Raw genomic sequence first — 25,543 nt, 5'->3', positions numbered from 1 at the left:
GTCGTTCCATCGCTTCCTGATGTCTTCCCGATTTCTGGGGTGCTGTCCCACTGCGTTGACCCTGTCGACAATCCTCTGCCATAGCTCCGTCCTCCGGGCAATGCTGGTGTATTGTATCTGTGTGCCGAACAGCTGGGGCTCTACCCGAACGATTTCCTCCACCATGACCCTGAGTTCTTCGTCTGTGAAGCGGGGTTGTCTTTGGGGTGCCATGGGGTGGTGTGTATGATGTGTGGGGTGGAGTATGTGTATTTAAGTGAGTTGAGTGTGGTGGTGTGTGTTGTTTTGTGTGTGGATAGTGTGTGGGTGATGGTGTTGAGTGGCTGTGGCTGTTAGTTTGTGGATGCTGGTGTCTCGCTCTGGCCTTCTTTCAGAATTTTTTAGCGTAGGGGTTTGTGGGTGATGTGGGTGGGTGTTTTATATTGTATTGTGTGTGTGGGAGTGGTGTGTGTATGTGTATCAGGTGTGTGGGATTCAAATCGTCCAATGTGGCTGAGTTTTGTTCGTTTGTGAGTATTCTGACCGCGGCGGTGTGTCCCGCCAATGGAATACCGCGTTTGAATGACCGCCGCGTGGATTCGTGGGTCGTAATGGCATGGGCGTATTTCTGTTGGCGTGACGGTGGAGGTTTTGTCACCTCCACTTTTCCGCCGACCGCTTGTCTGGCGGTCTGTTGTGGCGGTCGGATTTTCGGAGGTTTGCCTTCTGCGGGTCAGAATGACCGTGGCGGGTTTCCGCGACCGCGGCGGGATTATGGAGGATTTCTGACCGGCGGTAGGCGCCTTTTACCGCCGAGGTCAGAATGACCACCTATGTGTCTAAACAGTGAACTTAAATCATGTGGATGATCATTGTTCTGTTGTTGAGGAGGACATGCCCTCATGCTAATATCTAAAATGAATTGTGAATAAAATACAGAAATAACTTTTTAAGGGGGAAAATGTTCTCAGATTACATATTTGCATATGGGTCTACTCTAGTGCCACAGAGCCCTTTGAGGGTAGCTGATTGTGCTGTATAAAATCTGGTTCATTCATTCATGATAGACTTTCTGGTGAAGCGCTGAGAACCTGTTTTGTACACCTGATATAATCAAAGTTAGTTAATTTAACATGTTTCTCCGAGTTTGCACTGTATTTTCAGACAGCAGGGCTCCGAAACAGAAAGGAGTAAGCTTTGCTCACTGTTTCCGAACTGTACTGTCTGAAAATAAAGCACTAACTCAGAAAAATAGCAACTTAAATGAATTCACTTTACACACTCCAAGCGCATCAAAACAGGCACTCAGCTCTGTGTTGGGCTGGCAAAGCACATCATGATACAGCTACCAACTCTTTTAGGACAATTTTTAACTTTCTCACTTCAATATCAAATTGTGACTTTCATTCCGAAGTGCGAATTGGGAACATCTGTTTATGGGTGTTAAAAATAATAATTCCTTGCTGCTAAACAAGTGTATTATAGGGCTTCCACAGCTAAAATTTAATTTGTGTACGTGTTGTTTTCCTTAACAGTGAGTAAAGAAAAGAAAATTGCTGTGGTTCAACCAGAGAAACAGTAAGTAGTGAATGACCTAATGATCTACCTATGCTTTAGACTAAAGTTTTATCCTTAATAAAGTGCAGTCCTCATTGCCGCAAAATTACATTCGTCAAGGGCTCTAAACATTTGGTCAGTAAATCGTCACTGTGACAGATGAAGTGGTCACTTGAAATAAGTGTATAACTCTTAGAGGTCGATTTATGTATGAGAGGTCAACCTGTCCTTTGCCAGGGTGATAGAGTAATTTACTCAGTCTAGCAAATTTTTAAATGTCTGTCAGCCTGGCAGACTTTTCAAGCATTGACAGGAACCACTGTTCAGGCGGTTCCTGCCAATGCTTTGTAACTTTGCCGGACACCTCCATCAAACATGATGGAGCCATATGGCAAAATTAAAAAAATTTCCCCAAAAAGAAAATCCGCTCAATTTTTGGTGGGTGATGGGGGATGCATTGAAGGCTTTCCAGTGCCCCTTACCACCACGTTTGTTCTGGCGGTGACAGGCATTGAATATATATGTCTGCCCAGCTAAATTAGGTATATATATAGCCAATTCTCCCATGGCCCTTACTCCATCAGAGAAGTTTGACCACAACGGAGATGGAGTCGTCTCTGCCATCGGCAAACTATGATCCTCCTGCATTTAAAGCGGCGGGAATACCATATTTTTGGCAGAGAGGGAACTCCATAGCCATTGTGACCAAGTTACTTCTACGCCAATAATTTAAATCAGGTCCTTAGTTCTCTGTTGTAGCTCGGAGGTGACTGTAGTTCAGATTTTCACAGATGATTTCTGCATGCGTCCATTTTCCAAATCCGTTAACTGCTGTTGCTTAGAATTGAATGTCTTGGAACTGCAAGGCTACTCTTGTTCTTAAGAGCTTCCTGATTTTGCTGCAGTTTACATTTGAGACCGTACTCTTGCAATCAGACCTCTTTGGAGACATTATACCTTTCAGTATTTCAACCCTCAACATTTACTTTTAAACCTCTAGATATTCTCTGGGAAATATTGAAGTGTATGTTCCTAATCCCATTATTTTGATGTTAATATTCAAATATCCATGTAACTTGTGCAGTGCTTAAAACAAAGTGTTCAAATTACAGCAAGTGAAAGAGTGCAGGAAGGAAAATTGGTATACATGGTGGTGGCGGAAAGAATTGTGACATTAGTGAAGAATTAAGGATACTTTGTTGCTTCCCATAATGAATGGCGCGCTCTAGCAAAATGGCAGTTCTTTAGCAAAGACAAGGCATGTGCCAAGAGATATGATACAGCTCACACAAAGACCCAAAGTTAAGAAAATTCAGTTGCACCTTTCCAAGGATTATGTTTCTGTTCTGAAATTGTCTAGATAGATGAAGGGACCTGTATGCTTAGAGAGAGGCTAGGTTTGCAGTTCAAATGCTGTGCTGTCCAATCCTTTTTGAATGGTAAAGCATTGGGCACTTATCAAATAGGCTAACTGTTTAAAGCAGTAGACTCTCGCCCAATGTTTTACTATTTCTTGGTTTAGTTAATCCAAGATGGCAAAAAGGAAAGGTGACTGCTCATGTCATCCTCTCCCCTATAGGTCAGTGTGTTAATTTCTGCTTTTAGAAAAATAGACAACTTTCAATTTTCCAAGTCTAGACTCCCATAGGGAAAAACGTATCTCTGAAAGCGTAAAATCTAATCACTCTTTTGTCCGGGAACAGTGCAAACAAGCCTACATCCTCCAGGCACCTGACCCATGTCCCCAAATGCTAATGTTGTGCTGGCTGCAGATGCCTTTGTACAGCACAATATTTGCATCCAGATACATTACAGTTTGTGCATATGTATATTTTATTTAGAATTTACACATGCACAAAAACACTTTTTTCTACTATCTAGTTCAGAGCTTTTCAATCCAACCACATGCCAAATTTCCTTAGGTCAAACTTTCATAAGTTTATGAAGGAAAATGCCCAGTAAATACTGGTACATGCACGTTTTGGTCTGGAAAGCACCAAATTCTTCACATTGTTTCCCATTTGAATGGGGAAAGCTTGTGAATGCAGTTACATATTTGACCCAATAAATATTAGTCCCTGGTGCATTGTCTTTTTGCAGGTCATTAAATCACTCTCCTGCCTCCCCCTCCCAAAAAAAAGCCCACAGCCACTCATAAGTACGCCCTGTGTAGGAAAGCATAATGGATGTAATTACATGAGTTTTTTTTTTTTTTTTACATTGTCTCTTTTAATTAAAATAACAAAATTTCATGCCTAGCAAAGCTGGCAAACAAAAAAGGCAAGCAAACATTAAAGTGCAAGCTTCCTGAGTTATTTAGTTGTTTAACTCACACTACAACTGGGGTGAATTCTTAGGAAAAGACTTGACCAAAGGGGGATCCTACCCAGGACTTTAAATAATACAAAGTGCTAGAAAATATGGAGCATACTAGGGGCGAACAATACTCCATATAAATGCATGTATTATTGATGGAGGGATGGCATGAATAAACACTAAAAATTCAATTGTGGAGTCGGCCATAAAGTGCTACTAAAGGATATCCCTTTCTTTTAAGTACCTACTTCTTATATTATTGTGTTGTGTGTAGATTATGACAAAATTGAAAAAGGAGCAGGTGACAGATTTACTTCTTGATCTCAGTGGGAGAGATTCACATAAGGTCTTAACATTTGAGCCATCTGTTTATTAAGATTCTTGGTAAATTTCTGAATCTGTTGTTTTCTTTCTCTGAGAAATTATACAGATAAACATCTGTTTTAGTCACGTCCATACAACATAACAGAGATGCAGGTAACTTCTTCCCAAGACAACTTATGTGCAACAATTGGGCATACTATCTGCTGTATAGGTATCTTCTAATAGTCATCAGGACCTTGTTACCTGAATTAGTAGGGCATTGCAGAGTTAATTGACTCAACATTCTGAAGGATGTGATTTAGTATTTGAAAGCAAGTAAAGACATTCCTTTATGGCTGTTAAATCTTAGAAAGCCAAAATAATAACTGTGGGGCTGGCATTTTAGACATTTGGATGGAAGCATAACGGACTGAGTGAAAATGTATTTCCTGTAGGTTTTCGTTTGGCCACATGTTTTTTGTCTAGAAGGATTGACTACATCTGGAGATACACTCAGTCTTATGAGCCTGAGTGAAAATTAGTTTTTTGTAGGTTTTTGTTTGGCCTCATGTTTGTTTTTCTAGAAGAATACTCTGCATCTGGAGATTCGCTTAGTCTTGTGAGCCTATGTTTGCACCACAACCTTATATTCATAGATTTGATTGAATGACCACAGGGTGGGTGCAGAGGAAGATGGATCTCTGATAATTGTACGGTGAAGAAGGATAGGATCCCTGGATGGATGAAACAATATCTCAAATTTAAATCTGGGAAGAACAGGAATGTGGCATAATGTGAGATGCTTGTGAAGCCACTAGTATAGGCTGTACATTTGTGAGGGTGCGAGAATAAAACATAATTTTAAATTTACAGTAAAGCATAGGGACTTCCTGCAGACATTGAAGTCGCAATTAGGAGACTTCGTAGAGAGTGTGAATTTACTCAGCAGCTATGTTGATCTAAACCTAGATATTATCCTTGCAGGGGACATAAGAAGCTGCTTTTTACAAGGCAGAGCTTAAATTAAACTTGCAGATCGAGTTGGAGCAGAAAGAGGCTTCGGACTCTGGTGCAGATTACCCTACAGAAGACTTTAGTGATTAACCAGGAACAATCCACATGGCAATTTTCACTAAGCTACCATGGAGGTCATCCCCTTGCTGTTGATAATTGTGGCTGAAATAGATTCCAGAAAATGATAGATCCTGGAACTGAAGTGGTTGGCTGCTGTTTTGGAACTTGTTGTTCAAGCAGTATGTGGACCTAGCAGAGGACTCTGGTGGTATTATATATTTCTCCTTAGTCTCTAGCTAGCAACCTTTTCCCTCCAGGCTCATAGCGTCCTGATAGCTAACCTATAATGATGGTGTTTTAAAAAAAAACGTAGTCTCACTTGGATTATAAAAAGTGAGTTATTTTCAGCACATAGAATACCCTTGTTTTGTGGGGAATATAAATGTAGCATGGCTTTGGAAAAGTATCTGAAGAAGGAACTCAAGATGATTGTGATGAAAATTTGTGAGCATGTGGTCAAATACCACACTCTGTTGTAGGACTCCTGTTATCAGAGCGAGACTGCTGGATTAGGGGTGGCAGCACCACCGTTTGTGGGTGACGGAGTCAACCCCATACCATCTTGACAGCTGTCAGCTCACCCCTTTCAGCTAGCTAGCAGCATCTCACCCAAGCCTGAAAGAAAAGGTGATCTGTGGCAGCATGAAACATGACACTCTGTGGCTTTTCAGGGGAGTCGTGGTCGACAAGTCTCACCCTTTTCTCTCATCAGCAAAAGGTCTCATACACACACTTAGGCCAAAGAAAGAGGTGCAGGACGGTTTTCAATACACTTTTTGAAAAGTCTGCAATCTATGATAAAATATGAGCTACAGTTATTAGTGCAAAGATACATAATAGGATTAGAATGGTGGTGACCAGCGAGAAGAAATTAAACAGTCCCTACTTATTGGAATAACATACATAGATGAATTCTACCTAACCCCTAACTCCTAAGCAGGAGCAAAGCGATGATAGTCCAGTCTGACCGTACATAGTCCATCAGAGGAGCACCTTCCTCCATTACCTGAAAGTAGGGGTCTGCCCACTGTCTCCTGGGTTGCCGGTAGAGACAGTGCTGAGGTCAGCAATGAAATGGCATGCAGCATGGACGGAATCCAATGACCTCTCCGACGTCCCTTGGCCTGTACATTGTTTTTATAAGAAACATATTTCTGTTACATGAAAAGACTTGACATGAGTATGTTCCAGTCGGACTGTTTACATACTCTTGTGGCGACATTTGCTAGCTAGATTATCTTGTACTGTCTTGTCAGCTGTGTACAGAGGTACATGGTGAAATGTTGTGCACAGAATAATAGTAACAATGCTTTGGCAGAATCACAGAAGAACAGCCGATTAGAAAATAAAAACATCCTCACTGAAAGCAGGCTAACTAAAAATGAATAAAACTGAATAAATGAAATCAGAGCACACGTGGGTAAAAGGGCACAGGCCGCAGGCCTAAGCTAAGTAAAATATGTGTGCACAAGCAGAGTGTAAAATGAACTCTATAATTTTATGATTTAAATAGCTACATAGTATATGCTGCACTCATTTTTATAGCCAAGATGGCAAGGAATTTCTTGCCACTATGTTTGAGTCTATGCACAGAGGTGTGTAGATGTGTTCTTGTGTTAAGCTGTTCCCAATGGCTCAAGTCTGCAGGTGCATAGTGCTGAAATGTAGCAGGGAATTGACATACACTGCCATATTTTTAGACCTATTGTTATCTTATTTAGAACTCCTGTTGAAGGTGTGCTGCTTCCATAACTTAAGCAAAAATGGGCCACAGTTTGATTTTGTGATCAAGGCCTGGCATGTGGGTGGAAACACCCAACTTACAGCTCAAGAAAGAGTTTTTTTTTAGTTTTGGTAATTATTGGCTAAAGAACAGTTGACAGCACATCACAGGGACAGGGAATGTGGGTGTCAGATATAACAAATGGTTCGTTTCCACAGAAGGATATGCAGTAGAGCCAGAACCTCTGTCATCTCCATTTTGATTGATGGCAAATAACCGGGAAGTCCCTTTTGTTCTATTGATGCACTGAAGCCTCTGTCTACCAGATTCTATTATTTGACCAAGTTGCTGACTGACAGGCAACTCTCAAAAATAATTATGTATAGATAAATATAGAATACATCTTCAAGATATCCTAAACAAGCACTGACTATAAATGTTTGTCATTTATTTGATATATCTGGATTCTTTGAGTTATGAAAAGAGCAGGTTGTGGCCTGAACTACTTTGGAACCAAGGCATAGCATAATGCAGTATCTTAAACACTGTTTTCTAGGGTCTGCGGATTGATTACACATGGTAATATTTAAAACATTCTATTTCAAACCAACGGTGTATGTTTTGTTAACAGTTAATGAAGACGTCAGTTTTGCAGTACAGTTCCTATAGCCAACCTCCACACTTCATTCAGTTGGTTTAAATCTAATAGTTAACAGATTCAAATGAAGAGTACAAGAGTTGCCCTGAAGAGTAACCAAGATCTACATATTATCGCAAGAAAATTTATACTTACCTTATTGGAGGTGTTTGGTATGAACCAGTGTGAAAGTGAGGGTAAACCCTAACCAATTTAAATAAGTGTGACACCATTTTAGGCAAAAGTCTCCTCGGTGAGTGATTGAAACCTTAACCAACTTGTTTGCATTTAATTGTAAAAGAAGTGTAATAAACAATAACATGTATAGATGTTACATAATGTAATATTTTTGTTAATGATTTTTGGCAGTAGCTCATCGCTGTAACTAATTTTTTCGTCATTTGGTAAGCAGTCTAGCATATCAAAATATGATAAATGGTGTCTTGTTCATTTACAGAATCCTGTCATCGAGGGCAGTGAACGATGGACTGAAGAACCAGGGGTTTAATTCTACAGAGCCAAGTACGATTTGTTTTTCTTTTGAATATAATGTTTGTCGTTGTGAATTGCAACACATGCTAGTTTAATGGAAAGTGGATATCTGGGTTTGCTTTCAAGCCTTTTTATTGATTGCTTCAGGCAGTGGCTTGATACAAAATGATGGGGCTCCCCCTTGCATAATGTGATGAGGTGTCTCTGCAAAGCCCATATCTCACATAAATCCAAAGGCCTTAGTGCTGAAAAGGGCCACATTAAGGGATGCCCCTCACCCCCGATGTTGCAGGGGCTTGCACTGCACCCCTTACATTATGTCGAGCTAACGTAGAATTGTGGGTAGTTCCTATACATTGTATTCTGACAGCTGGTCTTAAAGAATGTCTTTAGCCACAAAGTTTGCTTTGATGCCACTTTATGTTGCAGTTCCATCACCAAACTTTCTGCTGTGTTTGCATTATTGAAATGTCATATAAGAAACATATTTCTGTTCTGTGAAAAGGCTTGACATGGGCATGTTCCAGTCGGACTGTTTACATACTCGTGGCGACAGTTGCTAGCTGGATTATCGTGTACTGTTTTGTCAGCTGTGTACAGAGGTACATGGTGAAATGTGCACAGAATAATAGTAACAATACTTCCGCCGAATCACAGAGTTACAGTCGAATTATAAAATAAAAACATCCCCACTAAAAGCAGGCTAACTAAAAATGAATATAACTGAATAAATGAAATCAGCACAGAAGCAGGCAAAATGGCACAGGCTGCAGGCCTAAGCTAAGCTAAAATATGTGTGCACAAGCAGAGTGTAAAATGAACTCAAAACAAATCTATAATTGTAGGGTTTAAATATCTTCATAGCATATGCTACACTCTCATTTTCATAGCCAAGATGGCAAGGAATTTCTTGCCACTATGTTTGAGTCTATGCACAGAGGTGTGTAGATGTGTTCTTGTGTGGAGGCCGTTCCCAATGGCTCAAGTCTGCAGTTGCAGAGTGCTGAAATGTTGCAGGGAATCGACCTACACTGCCATATTTTTAGACCTATTGTTATCTTATTTAGAACTCCTTGAGTCTATGCACAGAGGTGTGTAGATGTGTTCTTGTGTGGAGGCCGTTCCCAGTGGCTCAATCTGCAGTTGCAGAGTGCTGAAATGTTGCAGGGAATCGACATACACTGCCATATTTTTAGACCTATTGTTATCTTATTTAGAACTCCTGTTGAACGAATGCTGCTTACATCCCTTAAGCAAAATGGGCCACAGTTTGATTTTGTGATCAAGGCCTGGCATCTGGTTGGAAAACCCCAACTTACAGATAAAAAAGAATAGCTTTTTAGTTTTGGTATATTATTGGCTAATGAACAGTTGACAGCACATCCCAAAGACAGACCGATGTTTTACTGGCTGTGCTGAGAACTACCAGCGATTGTGAACAAGATAACTAGGAGTGCTGATCGTGTTGGCTTTTCAAATGATGTACTGGTTTTGAAAAGGATGCAGCCTGGCAAGTGAAGCCAGTTGAGCTTCATCAGGATTAGGGTGATGAAATTATATTTCTTCCAGCCCTGTTGAGACATGCTGTAGCTTGTATAGTGCTCTTGGGCTGCAGGAAGTGGGAGAGGGTCTTTGGAAAGTTTGGTGTGGAGTTTAGGAGGCAATAGAGCAGTGCATTATAACCATCCATATGCACAAGTATGAGGGCGTGAACATGAGATTTGAAGTTGGTTTCTGGAGAAAGCATTTCACTTTCTTTAGACAAAAAAGCTGATACCAGGCTGTCTATGTTTTTGTTTGGCAAAATGTTCCTTAAGGATGAGGTTGGTACCCACAGTAAATCCAAGTAACTTGGCATTCTGTGAAAATGATAGTTGAAACCTGTCATAGTTAAGGTCATTAAGCCAAGTTTGAACTAGTTCTTGTTTGCTGTTCTTGGCAAATAACGAATTCTGTCTTGGTGGTGGTGATTGTTAGATGGACACTGGATATCCAGGTCTGGATGAGGTGCAGGCAACTTTGAAGTATTGAATGTCTGATGTGTATGAGACTTTCATGTAGAGGTATGTATCAGGGGCATATTGGTGAATTTCAATACTGTTATCGGAGAGTAAAGCTCCCAGAGGCATTATTGATGTTGAAGATGACAGGAGTATGTAACCTATAGGGAGTCCACAGATAATAGGGATCTTTTGGGACTCAGAGGTGCCCATGTGAGTTAACTTCTGTTAGTCGCGAAAATAGGAGAAGACCCAGTGAAGAACATTGCCAATGTATCCTACTCCAGAGTCTGGTTGAGGGTGGGATGATTGTGTTCAAACGTTTTCTGCTTCTGTTTCTGGCTTCTTAGTTGATGGTGTTCTATCACTTAACTTGATTTTGCTGAAGTGTGACCTGTCTGTTTGTTGCCCTTGTCTCCATGATGCCTGGGCGACTTCACTATCATGTACTCATTGGGAGTTCTCTTTTTCTTTAATTTTCCTTCCTGTCCGTGGATGGAGCATTTATTGGCAATAAAATGTTGAGAATCCAAGACACTAAACTTTTCGGCTTCCAGTTGTTGTTGTTTTAATTATAGGTTGAATGTTCATATAGTTTTCCATTAAAAAAAAATTGAAATCATTTAGAAGCGTGTTGTCATCGAATGTTTAGTTGGCAGGTCAAGAGATAAGTTCAAGCATTTGTCCTGTCATTGGATAATTTTTTGAGGGATCTGACAGTTTTGTTTTCTCTTTTGATTCGTCCTTGGCTTGTTGATAGGACACTGAGCAGGCGACAGGGGTGGCAAAGTGGTCAGTCTAATCCAGGGATACACCTGGTTTGCATTTCATTGTTGGTGATGTTGAGTATATAGCTGTTGCTGTGTGTTGGTTTGGTGATGGGCTGTACCACATTGAGTAGGTTGATAGGACAGAGTAGGGTGTTTTCTTTTTTTCTTTTTAGCTTATGATGTCTGTAAGGTTGAAATCACCCAAAAGGGTGTTGTAGGCATGTTGGATGGATGTGATGGAGGGGAGATCAGAGAATTTATCAGGAACATTCTTGTTCTGCCTGGGATCCGGTAGATAAGACATACGATGGTGGTGAGTGTAGCAGTTTGAAGTAGCATGTTAGGAGCTCCATGGAGTTGAATGTCAATTGTTTGTAGTGCAGGGCCAGGAGGACCTATGGATGAACGTGAGACCTCCCCCTTCGTAAATGTGTGGTCCACATGAAGGATGCTGTAGCTTGTGGAATGAAGGACATCTAGGTTGCTCAAGAATATGAGGGCAAATGATTTTCCTGTAATGCAGTGGGCATCAAGCTTGTGATAGGCGATGAGGTGCACAATGTCTAATACATGGACTATTGCAAAGCAAGTGTTATCGAGCTTGGGGTTAGAATGCTTGTGTTGTCGTTTGAGGGTGTATTGTAATTCAAGGAGTGTGTATGAAGTTGAGTCTGTGAGTGAAGATTCTGTGACTGTATCATGTACACCTTGGTGTGTTTGAGGACATTGGCAGTGTAGGGTGCTCTGTGAGGCACATGTTTATTTCTTACCTTGTAGGTTTAGTGGAACAGGGGAACCAACCCAACACCCAGACAGGTACTTCTCTTCTCTGTATCTGCCCTTTGCTGGGGATGCCTTGGCAGTAAGATGCCATGAGAAGTTGATTGAAAAAGGGAGAAAGCAGGAACTGATGTCATTTCCTGTACAGATGGATGCTGGAAAATGCAGGTGAATGATTTGGAATCAGAATATAGAATCTGACCTACAGTTTTTCATCTCTTGTCACTTCATGAAACTTGAAGGTTTAATGACTGTCCCCTTTGAGACGGCAGCCTGGCAGCCCAAGCACATATTCACTATGGCAATACTGCCCTTTTCCAAGACATGCTTGCCAGTCTTATCAGAACAAAGTCTTCAGTCATATTTAAGAGCAATAATTCCTTCATTGTCATCTGGAGAGCAGTCTCTAGGGTTAACTCTAGAAACCTAAAAACTTTGAACATAACCTGTGTTTCTTCCTGCAGAGAAGCCCTCATATATGGCAAAATGGTACTAGAGGAAAGGATAGGGCTTTGGTTTCTCATGACCTTTTGAAGTGATCCTGTGCGCTCCTTCTTCGCTCAGGTGCCTTCTCGGCACACAGTAGTCATTCACTTGCTCACTGTGTCAGTCACTCACATTCTAGTTCACATTTAGTATTCATAAACTTACTCGCAATTGGTGTACGCCACATTCAAATATCCAGCGTCTTTCAGATAAACCAGATAGCTGAGCCAGGCCATTCACATTTCAGTCAAGGAAATTCAACAAACATTATGCAGAACACTTAACATACATTAAGTGAGCACAGTTGAACTCCTGCTATCAAATGCCATTCACACATATCCACAGGTTGACAGACAGAACATATCAGTCTGTCAACCTGTAAGATGTGTAAGCAAATTGGAAAAGCCCGCAGGTCCCATTTAATTGTACATTGAAATTGGATGTCCATAAGTGAAGGCCCATGACTCACTCGTCTTCTCAAGGAACTGGTACAATATTAATACAGATATCATTATCGTTAGCTGAACTAGATGAGGAGAACAAGAGCAGCAAATTGATAGAATTGGCAGAAATAAATATCAAAGGCATCCACACTTCCACTAGTGTTGAACATTCATAGCAACAGCCAGGAATTAGAGCTTCAACACAGATTCTCAGTTTAGGAAAATCTACATTGACTCAGAAAAAGGACCATCAGGTCAAAAAATGAAGTTAGCAAATTAAATCCAAATTATGTAATGGGGGTAGCAATATGGATCGGTGACCACGGAGTCAGAGCACAGAGAAATCTAGAAATATCATAAATACGTTTGTCAACAATATTATCTAAGCATATGTAGCTGTTAATATGCCTCCATGTTCAATAATGCTGTGTTCGATGGCATCTGTCGCTGTAGATACGCATGTTCTGCAATAGCTCGCCATCTGGTGTTGGGCCGGAGTGTTACAAGTTGTTTTTTCTTCGAAGAAGTCTTTCGAGTCACGGGACCGAGTGACTCCTCCTTTTGTCTCCATTGCGCATGGGCGTCGACTCCATCTTCGATTGTTTTTTTTCCGCCATCGGGTTCGGACGTGTTCCTGTCGCTCCGAGTTTCGGAACGGAAAATTAGCTACTTTCGGAAGATTTTCGTCGGTATTGTTGCGTTCGGGATCGGCGTACTTAGAATCCACACCGCATCGAAGATCGAAGAGCTCCGGTGCCCTTCGCGTGCTGAAGAACGCCGATGGAACGGACCCCGTTCCGTTTCTGCCCCAAATGCCACAATAAATACCCCTACACAGACCAACACTTGGTCTGCAACCTGTGCCTGTCACCTGAGCACAGCGAAGACACCTGCGAGGCCTGTCGTGCGTTCCGGTCCCGAAAAACACTCCGAGACCGTCGAGCCAGAAGACTTCAGATGGCGTCCGCACCGACAGCCCAACGGGAGTTCGAGGAACAGGAAGAGGAAGGTACCTTCTCGATCCAAGACTCAGACTCCGAAGGATTCGACGATACACAAACCGTGAGTAAGACGTCGAAATCCACTCAGAGGAACATTTACAAGGCCCAGGGGACGCCACTGCCACCAGGCCATGGCTCGACCCATAAATTCGGTGACCGACCGTCGGCACCGAAAAAGGCCCAAACAGTGCCGAGATCGTCCGACTCCGGTCGAGACACCGGCACGCAGCCTTCTCGGGACCGAGAAAGTGCTGGAGACAAGCCTCGACACCGAGATGCCGGTGTGGACACGGCTCGACGCCGAGACAGCGGCACCGAAACAGATCGACGCCGAGAGGTTTCGGCCCCGAAAAGGAAAAAAGTCACCTCGGAGCCGAAAAAACACGCAGACAAAGTTTCGATGCCGAAACAAACTGCAAGCGACCCAGCTTCAGGCTCTTATACAGAAGAGCACTCGCTAACCTCCCAAATGCAGAAGCATAGGTTTGAGGAAGAGCTACAAGCAACTGATGTGGACCATACGCAAAAGCGTATCTTCATTCAGCAGGGGACAGGAAAAATAAGCACCCTTCCCCCCATTAGGAGAAAGAGAAGGTTGGAGTTCCAGACGGAAAAAACACCACAACCAAAAGTGGTGAAAAGAGTTACACCACCACCCTCTCCTCCGCCCGTGATTAACGTTTCACCAGCACAAACTCCATCACACTCCCCAGCTCACACCACCATGAGCCAGGGTGACCAAGATCAGGACGCATGGGACCTATACGACGCCCCAGTGTCAGATAACAGTCCGGAGGCATACCCTACAAAGCCATCTCCACCAGAAGACAGCACCGCGTACTCTCAAGTGGTGGCTAGAGCAGCACAATTTCACCACGTAAGCCTCCACTCAGAACAGGTCGAGGATGATTTCTTATTCAACACACTCTCCTCCACCCACAGCTCATACCAAAGCCTGCCTATGCTCCCTGGTATGCTCCGGCACGCAAAAGACATCTTTAAGGAGCCGGTCAAAAGTAGGGCAATCACACCAAGGGTGGAAAAAAAGTATAAGCCGCCTCCTACGGACCCGGTTTTCATCACTACACAGCTGCCACCAGACTCTGTCGTTGTAGGAGCAGCTAGGAAAAGGGCCAACTCTCACACATCTGGAGATGCACCACCCCCAGATAAAGAAAGCCGCAAGTTCGATGCAGCTGGTAAAAGAGTCGCAGCACAAGCTGCAAACCAGTGGCGCATCGCGAACTCCCAGGCACTACTTGCGCGCTATGACAGAGCCCACTGGGACGAGATGCAACATCTCATTGAACATCTGCCCAAGGACTTACAAAATAGGGCAAAACAAGTGGTTGAGGAGGGACAAACCATCTCCAACAACCAGATACGCTCCTCCATGGACGCTGCAGATACAGCTGCACGGACAATTAATACATCTGTAACTATCAGAAGGCATGCATGGCTCCGAACGTCTGGATTTAAACCAGAGATTCAACAAGCAGTTCTCAATATGCCTTTTAATGAAAAAGAACTGTTCGGTCCAGAAGTGGACACAGCGATTGAGAAACTCAAAAAAGATACGGACACTGCCAAAGCCATGGGCGCAGTCTACTCCCCGCAGAGCAGAGGGAATTACAGCACATTCCGTAAAACGCCCTTTCGAGGGGGGTTTCGGGGTCAAAGCACACAAGCCAGCACCTCACAAGCCACACCGTCCAGTTACCAGGGACAGTATAGAGGAGGTTTTCGGGGACAATATAGAGGAGGGCAATTCCCTAGAAATAGAGGAAGATTTCAAAGCCCCAAAACCCCTACTACTAAACAGTGACTCACATGTCACTCACCCCCTCCACACAACACCAGTGGGGGGAAGAATAGGTCATTATTACAAAGCATGGGAGAAAATCACTACAGACACTTGGGTTCTAGCAATTATCCAACATGGTTATTGCATAGAATTTCTACAATTCCCTCCAAACATACCACCAAAAGCACAAAATTTAACAACACACCATTCCAATCTCCTGGAGATAGAAGTGCAGGCACTATTGCAAAAGAATGCAATCGAATTAGTGCCAAACACACAAATAAACACAGGAGTTTACTCACTGTACTTTCTGATACCAAAGAAGGACAAAACACTGAGACCAATCCTAGACCTCAGAGTAGTAAACACTTTCATCAAATCAGACCACTTCCACATGGTCACACTACAAGAAGTATTGCCATTGCTAAAACTACACGACTACATGGCAACTTTAGACCTCAAGGATGCTTATTTCCATATACCAATACACCCATCGCACAGGAAATACCTAAGGTTTGTATTCAAAGGAATACATTACCAATTCAAGGTACTGCCTTTCGGATTAACAACCGCACCAAGAGTCTTTACCAAATGTCTAGCAGTAGTCGCTGCACACATAAGAAGGCAGCAAATACATGTGTTCCCATATTTGGACGACTGGCTAATCAAGGCCCATTCGTTCATACAGTGCTCAAATCACACAAATCAGATCATACAAACCCTCTTCAAACTCGGGTTCACCGTCAACTTTACAAAATCCAACATTCTGCCGCGCAAGGTACAACAATACCTAGGAGCCATAATAGACACATCAAAGGGAGTAGCCACTCCAAGTCCACAAAGAATTCTAAATTTCAACACCATCATACAACGCATGTATCCAACACAAAAGATACAGGCAAAGATGGTATTACAACTCCTAGGCATGATGTCTTCATGCATAGCCATTGTCCCAAACGCAAGACTGCACATGAGGCCCTTACAACAATGCCTAGCATCACAGTGGTCTCAAGCACAGGGTCACCTTCTAGATCTGGTGTTAATAGACCGCCAAACTTACCTCTCGCTTCTGTGGTGGAACAACATAAATTTAAACAAGGGGCGGCCTTTCCAAGACCCAGTGCCACAATACGTAATAACAACAGATGCTTCCATGACAGGGTGGGGAGCACACCTCGATCAACACAGCATACAAGGACAATGGAACGTACATCAAACAAAACTGCATATCAATCACCTAGAACTTCTAGCAGTTTTTCAAGCACTAAAAGCCTTCCAACCAATAATAGTTCACAAATACATTCTCGTCAAAACAGACAACATGACAACAATGTATTATCTAAACAAGCAGGGGGGGACGCACTCCACGCAGTTAAGCCTGCTAGCACAAAAAATTTGGCATTGGGCAATTCACAACCAAATTCGCCTAATAGCACAGTTTATACCAGGGATCCAAAATCAACTCGCAGACAATCTCTCTCGAGATCATCAACAAGTCCACGAATGGGAAATTCACCCCCAAATTCTGAACACTTATTTCAAACTCTGGGGAACACCTCAGATAGACTTGTTTGCGACAAGGGAGAACGCAAAATGCCAAAACTTCGCATCCAGATACCCACACAAACAATCCCAAGGCAATGCCCTATGGATGAACTGGTCAGGGATATTTGCTTACGCTTTTCCTCCTCTCCCTCTCCTTCCTTACCTGGTAAACAAACTCAGTCAAAGCAAACTCAAACTCATATTGATAGCACCAACTTGGGCAAGGCAACCCTGGTACACAACGCTGCTAGACCTATCAGTGGTACCCTGCATCAAATTGCCCAACAGGCCAGATCTGTTGACACAGCACAACCAAAAGATCAGACACCCAGATCCAGCATCGCTGAATCTAGCAATCTGGCTCCTGAAATCCTAGAATTCGGGCACTTACAACTTACCCAAGAATGTATGGAAGTCATAAAACAAGCCAGAAGGCCATCCACCAGGCACTGTTATGCAAGTAAATGGAAGAGGTTTGTTTGCTACTGCCATATTAATCAAATACAACCATTACACACAACTCCAGAACATGTAGTGGGTTACTTGCTTCACTTACAAAAATCTAACCTAGCTTTCTCTTCCATTAAAATACACCTTGCAGCAATATCTGCATACCTGCAGACTACCTATTCAACTTCCCTATATAAGATACCAGTCATTAAAGCATTCATGGAGGGCCTTAGGAGAATTATACCACCAAGAACACTACCTGTTCCTTCATGGAACCTAAATGTTGTCCTAACTAGACTTATGGGTCCACCTTTTGAACCCATGCACTCGTGCGACATACAGTTCCTAACCTGGAAGGTGGCATTTCTCATCGCCATTACTTCCCTAAGAAGAGTAAGCGAGATTCAGGCGTTTACAATACAGGAACCTTTTATACAACTACACAAAAATAAAGTCGTCCTAAGGACCAATCCTAAATTTTTGCCAAAGGTTATTTCACCGTTCCATCTAAATCAAACAGTGGAACTTCCAGTGTTCTTTCCACAGCCAGATACCGTAGCTGAAAGGGCACTACATACATTAGATGTCAAAAGAGCATTGATGTATTACATTGACAGAACAAAAAACATCAGAAAGACTAAACAACTCTTTATTGCATTTCAAAAACCTCATGCAGGAAACCCAATTTCAAAACAAGGTATAGCCAGATGGATAGTTAAATGCATCCAAATCTGCTACCTTAAAGCTAAACGACAGCTGCCCATTACACCAAGGGCACACTCAACCAGAAAGAAAGGTGCTACCATGGCCTTTCTAGGAAACATCCCAATGCAAGAAATATGTAAGGCAGCCACATGGTCTACGCCTCACACATTCACCAAGCACTACTGTGTAGACGTGTTATCCGCACAACAAGCCACAGTAGGTCAAGCTGTATTAAGAACATTATTTCAGACTACTTCCACTCCTACAGGCTGATCCACCGCTTTTGGGGAAATAACTGCTTACTAGTCTATGCAGAACATGCGTATCTACAGCGACAGATGCCATCGAACTGAAAATGTCACTTACCCAGTGTACATCTGTTCGTGGCATCAGTCGCAGTAGATTCGCATGTGCCCACCCGCCTCCCCGGGAGCCTGTAGCAGTTTGGAAGTTACCTTCAATTATTTATATATGTGTCATCTCAACCTTAAATAGGTGCATACTTAATCACTCCATTGCATGGGCACTATTACTACAATTCAACTCCTACCTCACCCTCTGCGGGGAAAAACAATCGAAGATGGAGTCGACGCCCATGCGCAATGGAGACAAAAGGAGGAGTCACTCGGTCCCGTGACTCGAAAGACTTCTTCGAAGAAAAAACAACTTGTAACACTCCGGCCCAACACCAGATGGCGAGCTATTGCAGAACATGCGAATCTACTGCGACTGATGCCACGAACAGATGTACACTGGGTAAGTGACATTTTCATTCCATACCAATTGCTGAATCCTAGTTAATAAACTCCAACTAAATTTCAGAATTGTGTTAGTGCGGAGACTGGTGAGTGCTTCGGAGGGCAACACTGTGTTTCCTGGGAGGGACACACAAGCTCTTTTTGTCCTCTTAACGTTGTCTCTTTGAAATGTTTGTGGTATGATTCGACTAGATGACACTCTTTCTACTTTTTGTCAGTAGAGCACATTTTAGATTGAGGGCCTGATTCAAAAAGTTTCACTTGCAAGTGTAAAAAGGCATATGTAAGAGTGCAAAGCCACCTTTGGAATTCACCAAAGCTGGTTTTACACATTTAAAATATTTAATCACATTGGGCTTAATTCACAAAGATTTTGCTATGCCTTACTCTTGTAGTACTCTTGAATTTCAGAATTAAGCCAGGAGAACATCTGCCTTAAATCTGAAATTTGTGAGTAAACTAGGAATACTAAAGGCGTACGTTATACGTACATATTCACCAATTTTAGTGCCTTGTATCCACAAAGTTATTTATGCTAGTAAATCTGCTACAGGGGCTGGTAGTAGGCCTTCTAGCACTGGAATGCCCTATGAGTTTGTGCACCCCTACAAACTTGCACTCTTATTGGATATACAGAAACTCCACTCTGACTCCTTACTCAACACATAGCAGTTGAGGGACTAAAGTATAGGCACAGCTAATTGTAACAAACATTAGTGAGGTAAGGATATGAAGTTTTAGAAAAGGGATGAGTTACTATGGTATAGGTAGTAGCAGAGGAGCTAGAGTTTAGAGTTAGAAGTGGAAAGAGGGATACAGATACTAAGGTATGGTTGTAGCAGTGGTATAAAAGTAGGGATAGAGGGACTAGGCCGGGGGTATATGCTAGGTGTAGGTTGTATAAGTAGGGGTAGGCATACTAAGGTATTGCTTGTTAAAGATATACTAGCATAGATGTAGGGGTATAGACTCGGAGGCATAGACAGGTGTTCCAGTAATGTAAGATGTATTAAAAGTAATGGGGTATAGTCAGGGGTTGAGATACTATGGCATCAGTAGAAGTATCCATAATGAGATGTAGGTAGAGGTAGGAGAGGGGATACTAAGGTAATGGCAGCTGTAGCTGTGCTATTTTTGAAGAAGTGGTATGAGGATATGGGCAGCAGTAGAGAAACTAGAGTAATGGTAGCGGTGGTGGAACTAGGATAGAGGCAGGAATACAGTTTAGGTGTGGATAGATGTACTAGTGTATGGGCAGTTGTAGAGGTAGGGGTGAGGCATCAGAGTACACTTAGTACAAAAGAATAAGTAGGAAGTAGAGAAACCTGGGTAGGGATGAAGATAGTAGGTTACATGGGGATGCAGGGTACTCTGCTATAGGAGGATGTACAAGCAGGGCAAGAGTATAAGGAGGAGAGACACTACAGTTGGTGGAGGGTGTAGGCAGGAGTTGAGGTAGGTACGGTGTGTGTAATTGAAGAGGTCAGGCGTAGAAGCCGTATGGTATAGGTTGAACTAAGGGATAGGGAAACTAGTAAGCAGATAGTGATAGAAGTGCAATAGTATACCTATGGCTAGAAGAATAAGGGCATAGATAGGGTAGTGACTTGAGTATAGGCAGGGGTAAAGGACAGAACTAAAGAAAAGAAAATAGTTAAGATAAAAGAGGGGAGAAGCAACCAGGATGGGGGGAGTAGAGCCGAATACAGAGGGGCGTTTAGGGGGTAGAAAGAGGGATAAACCAGTAAAATGGAACTTAATCAAATACAAGACTGCAGTGTTTTTTTCTCCTTGAAGGGCATTTACCAGGATGTTTTCACTATCTTAGAAATATCATTCACTTGTTAAAAATTGTGAAATAGGTTGTTATACAAAGTTTTTCTAGGCCAAGTTTCCTTATATGTACCTTTCTTCAGAATCAAATGCAATAAAGACATTGTTTGGACCCTTGAAAGCGGAATTCACGGACGTTTTCAGAAGTAAACCTGTGAATAAAAAGAAAAACTGGTAAATCTGTAACCATGAGTACTTTTTAAATAGCCCATCATTGTTTGTGTTCTTTCATTGCACATTCATGTAGATTCCCCTTGCCCTGAGCTGCTCTTCACTCCCATAAAAGTGGCCACTCTCGATTCGATCTTTGTAAATCTGAATATATATATATATCTATATATTGGGGTGGGTGGGTATAATTCCTTTTCAGAGGTTCAGGGCTCCAAATGTATAATAACTGTATTGGTGGTAGGGAATCACCTGCGGTGTTAATCCAGTCAGACAGTGGATAGTATTAACATGCATTTAGCAATAGAAATTTTAATTTAGCTAGCAGGCAGGGACCCCTGCAAGATAAGTACTGGACATGACAAGAAAGTTGGTAGGATTACGTTTACCGCATGCAGCAAATTGTTCGCTGTAGGGATGGATTTTATCACTTTGTGTATTACCTTCTGCAGTGAGCATTATTTACTACCGGTGATTATCACTTTAAATTGCCAAGTGGACGATGCGGTCCCAAGGCACCTCATTTATGGACATTTTACATATCCGTGTATCGATCATCTGGATTCCTCAATGCCAACCTGTCAGGTTGTTTAGGTCAAGTGGGTGCTAGTGTGAATGACTGTGTTTACTAGTAATGGAAAAATACTGCGACCGGTGGGCAGCGAAAGGCAGCTGAACACAGAAATCCATTTTTATTAGTTCATTATGGGTTTAAATGGACTACAATGCCTTTTAGATATGAATACCAGGAAGAGGTGTTCACTTTCCTCACTATGAAAATAAAACCGTAAAGCTTGAGAGTGGTGAATACACAATTCAGTACGGAAAAGATGTAAGCTAAACAGGAAATTAAAATCTTTGGTTCCCTTTGTATAGTTTGCCAAAAAAGCTCTTCGATGCACGATATATCTCTTACACAGTGAACTGACAGTTATGAAATATGATTTTTGAACAAAGTTAGCAGGATTAAAGATATGCAGTTCCACATCAAAAAAATAATAATAAAATGACGGAGGCTTCAGCTGATCACCGAGCTCTCTTTGCTAACTAGTATGTTATTGAAAAATAAATCAGACATATAACCTTTTTACTGATATCTCACGATTTAGAGAATGTCTCTGTACATAGGAAGACCATATCCTAATTTCAGTTGTTTGTAGAAAATGGTTTAATTAAATGGCAAAACAGCTTACAGTTCTTTTAAATGGACTAAATTACTTTGTATTCTGTTGACTATAGAATAGAGCTAAGGAACTGTTGCTGTAAATACTAATTCCAAAATAAGTTCATATAATTTGTCTCCTGTCCTGGATCATTCTTCTAAACAACATTGCACTGCTTGCCACATAGACCCACTTGGGCTCTAACTTCTTCAGTGTCTTTGTATAACATTGTTAATGAGTCACTGCTCTGTGATGACCAAAAGGAGATGTGCATGACTTAGAAATGCATGATGAAAGATGTCACGCAGTGACCTATGTGTAGATGTTTTAAATGACCCTGGCTATTGGGAGGAGGATTTTGTGCAAGAGGCACAATGGGGCATATGGGAATGTGACTTTTTCACTGGCCATTGAGTCTTAGGGTCAGGTAGGGTTCCTGCGCTTCTGTAGATGGCATAATTTACAAGGATGAATACATCATTCGAGGATGGGGGGATGCATAAATTGATATATGTGTATTTGGTATTGAGGTTCCCTAGAGAGCACAGTAGATAGGGCTTCCAGTGTCCCCTCTGGTGCCTATGTAGACAGCAGTGGGTGAGCTCAGTATGATAGCTGTTGTGCTGAGCCCCTTTGAGGGGACATGGTATAGGCCTTGTGGCAGCAGACTGGAGACGTGCCAGGGACCACACTACTTCCTGTGCTCCCTAAAATCTCTGAGATGCTTGTACAGTCTTAACCTCCGTGAGGTGCTGTAAGGAAATGCCTCCTTGGCATGGTTACCCCCTGACTTTTTGCCTTTGCTGATGCTATGTTTTGAATTGAAAGTGTGCTGAGGCCTGCTAACCAGGCCCCAGCACCAGTGTTCTTTCCCTAACCTGTACTTTTGATTCCACAATTGGCACACCCTGGCACCCAGGTAAGTCCCTTGTAACTGGTACCCCTGGTACCAAGGGCCCTGATGCCAGGGAAGGTCTCTAAGGGCTGCAGCATATCTTATGCCACCCTGGGGACCCCTCACTCAGCACAGACACACTGCTTACCAGCTTGTGTGTGCTGGTGAGTACAAAACGAGTAAGTCGACATGGCACTCCCCTCAGGGTGCCATGCCAACCTCACACTGCCTATGCAGTATAGGTAAGTCACCCCTCTAGTAGGCCTTACAGCCCTAAGGCAGGGTGCACTATACCATAGGTGAGGGCACCAGTGCATGAGCACTGTGCCCCTACAGTGTCTAAGCCAAACCTTAGACATTGTAAGTGCAGGGTAGCCATAAGAGTATATGGTCTGGGAGTCTGTCAAACACGGACTCCACAGCACCATAATGGCTACACTGAAAACTGGGAAGTTTGGTATCAAACTTCTCAGCACAATAAATGCACACTGATGCCAGTGTACATTTTATTGTGAAATACACCCCAGAGGGCACCTTAGAGGTGCCCCCTGAAACCTTAACCGACTATCTGTGTAGGATGACTGGTTCCAGCAGCCTGCCACAACCGAGACATGTTGCTGGCCCCATGGTGAGAGTGCCTTTGTCACTCTGAGGCCAGTAACTAAGCCTGCACTGGGTGGAGATGCTAACACCTCCCCCAGGCAGGAGCTGTAACACCTGGCGGTGAGCCTCAAAGGCTCACCCCTTTGTTCCAGCACCGCAGGACACTCCAGCTAGTGGAGTTGCCCGCCCCCTCCGGCCACGGCCCCCACTTTTGGCGGCAAGGCCGGAGAAAATAATGAGAATAACAAGGAGGAGTCACTGGCCAGTCAGGACAGCCCCTAAGGTGTCCTGAGCTGAAGTGACTCTAACTTTTAGAGGGAGGATTCCCCAATAGGATTAGGGATGTGACCCCCTCCCCTTGGGAGGAGGCACAAAGAGGGTGTACCCACCCTCAGGGCTAGTAGCCATTGGCTACTAACCCCCCAGACCTAAACACGCCCTTAAATTTAGTATTTAAGGGCTTCCCTGAACCTAAGAATTTAGAGTCCTGAAACTACAAGAAGAAGAAGACTGCTGAGCTGAAAAACCCCTGCAGAGGAAGAACAGAAGACACCAACTGCTTTGGCCCCAGACTTACCGGCCTGTCTCCTGCCTTCCAAAGAAACCTGCTCCAGCGACGCTTTCCAAGGGACCAGCGACCTCTGAATCCTCTGAGGACTGCCCTACTTCAAGAAAGACAAGAAACTCCTGAGGACAGCGGCACTGCTCCAAAAGAACTGCAACTTTGTTTCAAGGAGCAGATTTAAAGACCCCTGCAACTCCCCGCAAGAAGCGTGAGACTTGCAACACTGCACCCGGCGACCCCGACTCGACCGGTGGAGAACCAACACCTCAGGGAGGACCCTCTGGCGACTCCGAGACCGTGAGTAACCAAAGTTGTCCCCCCTGAGCCCCCACAGCGACACCTGCAGAGGGAATCCCGAGGCTCCCCCTGACCGCGACTGCCTGAACTCCATTTCCCGACGGCTGGAAAAGACCCTGCACCCGCAGCCCCCAGCACCTAAAGGAACGGAACTCCTGTGCAGGAGTGACCCCCAGGAGGCCCTCTTCCTTGCCCAGGTGGTGGCTACCCCGAGGAGCCCCCCCCCTTGCCTGCCTGCACCGCTGAAGAGATCCCTTGGTCTCTCATTGAACATCATTGAAAACCCGACGCGTGTTTGCACACTGCACCCGGTCGCCCCCGCGCTGCTGAGGGTGTACTTTTTGTGCTGACTTGTGTCCCCCCCGGTGCCCTACAAAACCCCCCTGGTCTGCCCTCCGAAGACGCAGGTACTTACCTGCTGGCAGACCGGAACCGGGGCACCCCCCTTCTCTCCATTGAAGCCTATGGGCCTGATTTTAACCGCGGCGGGCGGCGGTCGCCGCCCGCCATGCGGTTACCGCCAAATGACCGCACCGCGGTCACTAGACCGCGGCGGCCATTCTGGCTTTCCCGCTGTGCTGGCGGGCGACCGCCAAAAGGCCGCCCGCCAGCACAGCGGGAAAGACCCAGCAACGATGAAGCCGGCTCCGAATGGAGCCGGCGGAGTTGCTGGAGTGCGACGGGTGCAGTAGCACCCGTCGCGAATTTCAGTGTCTGCTAGGCAGACACTGAAATTCTTTTTGGGGCCCTCTTACGGGGGCCCCTGCAGTGCCCATGCCATTGGCATGGGCACTGCAGGGGCCCCAAGGGGCCCCGCGGCACCCCCTACCGCCATCCTGTTCCTGGCGGGAGACCCGCCAGGAACAGGATGGCGGTAGGGGGTGTCAGAATCCCCATGGCGGCGGAGCGTGCTCCGCCGCCATGGGGGATTCTGCAGGGCAGCGGGAAACCGGCGGGAGACCGCCGGTTTCCCGCTTCTGACAGCGGCAGAACCGCCGCGGTCAGAATGCCCAGCGGTGCACCGCCAGCCTGTTGGCGGTGCTACCGCGGTCATTCGCCCTGGCGGTTTTTACCGCCAGGGTTAGAATGACCACCTATGTGTTTTGGGCACCTCTTTGACCTCTGCACCTGACCGGCCCTGAGCTGCTGGTGTGGTAACTTTGGGGTTGCTCTGAACCCCCAACGGTGGGCTACCT

The 25,543-nt window shown here is 44.0% G+C and overlaps 1 protein-coding gene across 4 annotated transcripts in view; it reads left to right on the top strand.

Annotated features, from left to right (window-relative positions):
• The window catches only part of SFMBT1 (Scm like with four mbt domains 1), a 477,315-nt gene that overhangs the window by 357,183 nt on the left and 94,589 nt on the right, over window positions 1–25,543 (top strand). For all 4 annotated transcript variants that reach the window (XM_069206385.1, XM_069206386.1, XM_069206384.1 and 1 more), the window contains 2 exons: window positions 1,515–1,557; window positions 8,047–8,111. In XM_069206385.1, coding sequence (XP_069062486.1) covers window positions 1,515–1,557; window positions 8,047–8,111 — 108 coding nt within the window. The remainder of the gene's footprint in view (window positions 1–1,514; window positions 1,558–8,046; window positions 8,112–25,543) is intronic.

Source organism: Pleurodeles waltl, chromosome 9 (genome assembly GCF_031143425.1).
Source record: "Pleurodeles waltl isolate 20211129_DDA chromosome 9, aPleWal1.hap1.20221129, whole genome shotgun sequence".
Taxonomy (NCBI): domain Eukaryota; kingdom Metazoa; phylum Chordata; class Amphibia; order Caudata; family Salamandridae; genus Pleurodeles; species Pleurodeles waltl.
This window is presented reverse-complemented; position numbering and strand designations above follow the sequence as displayed.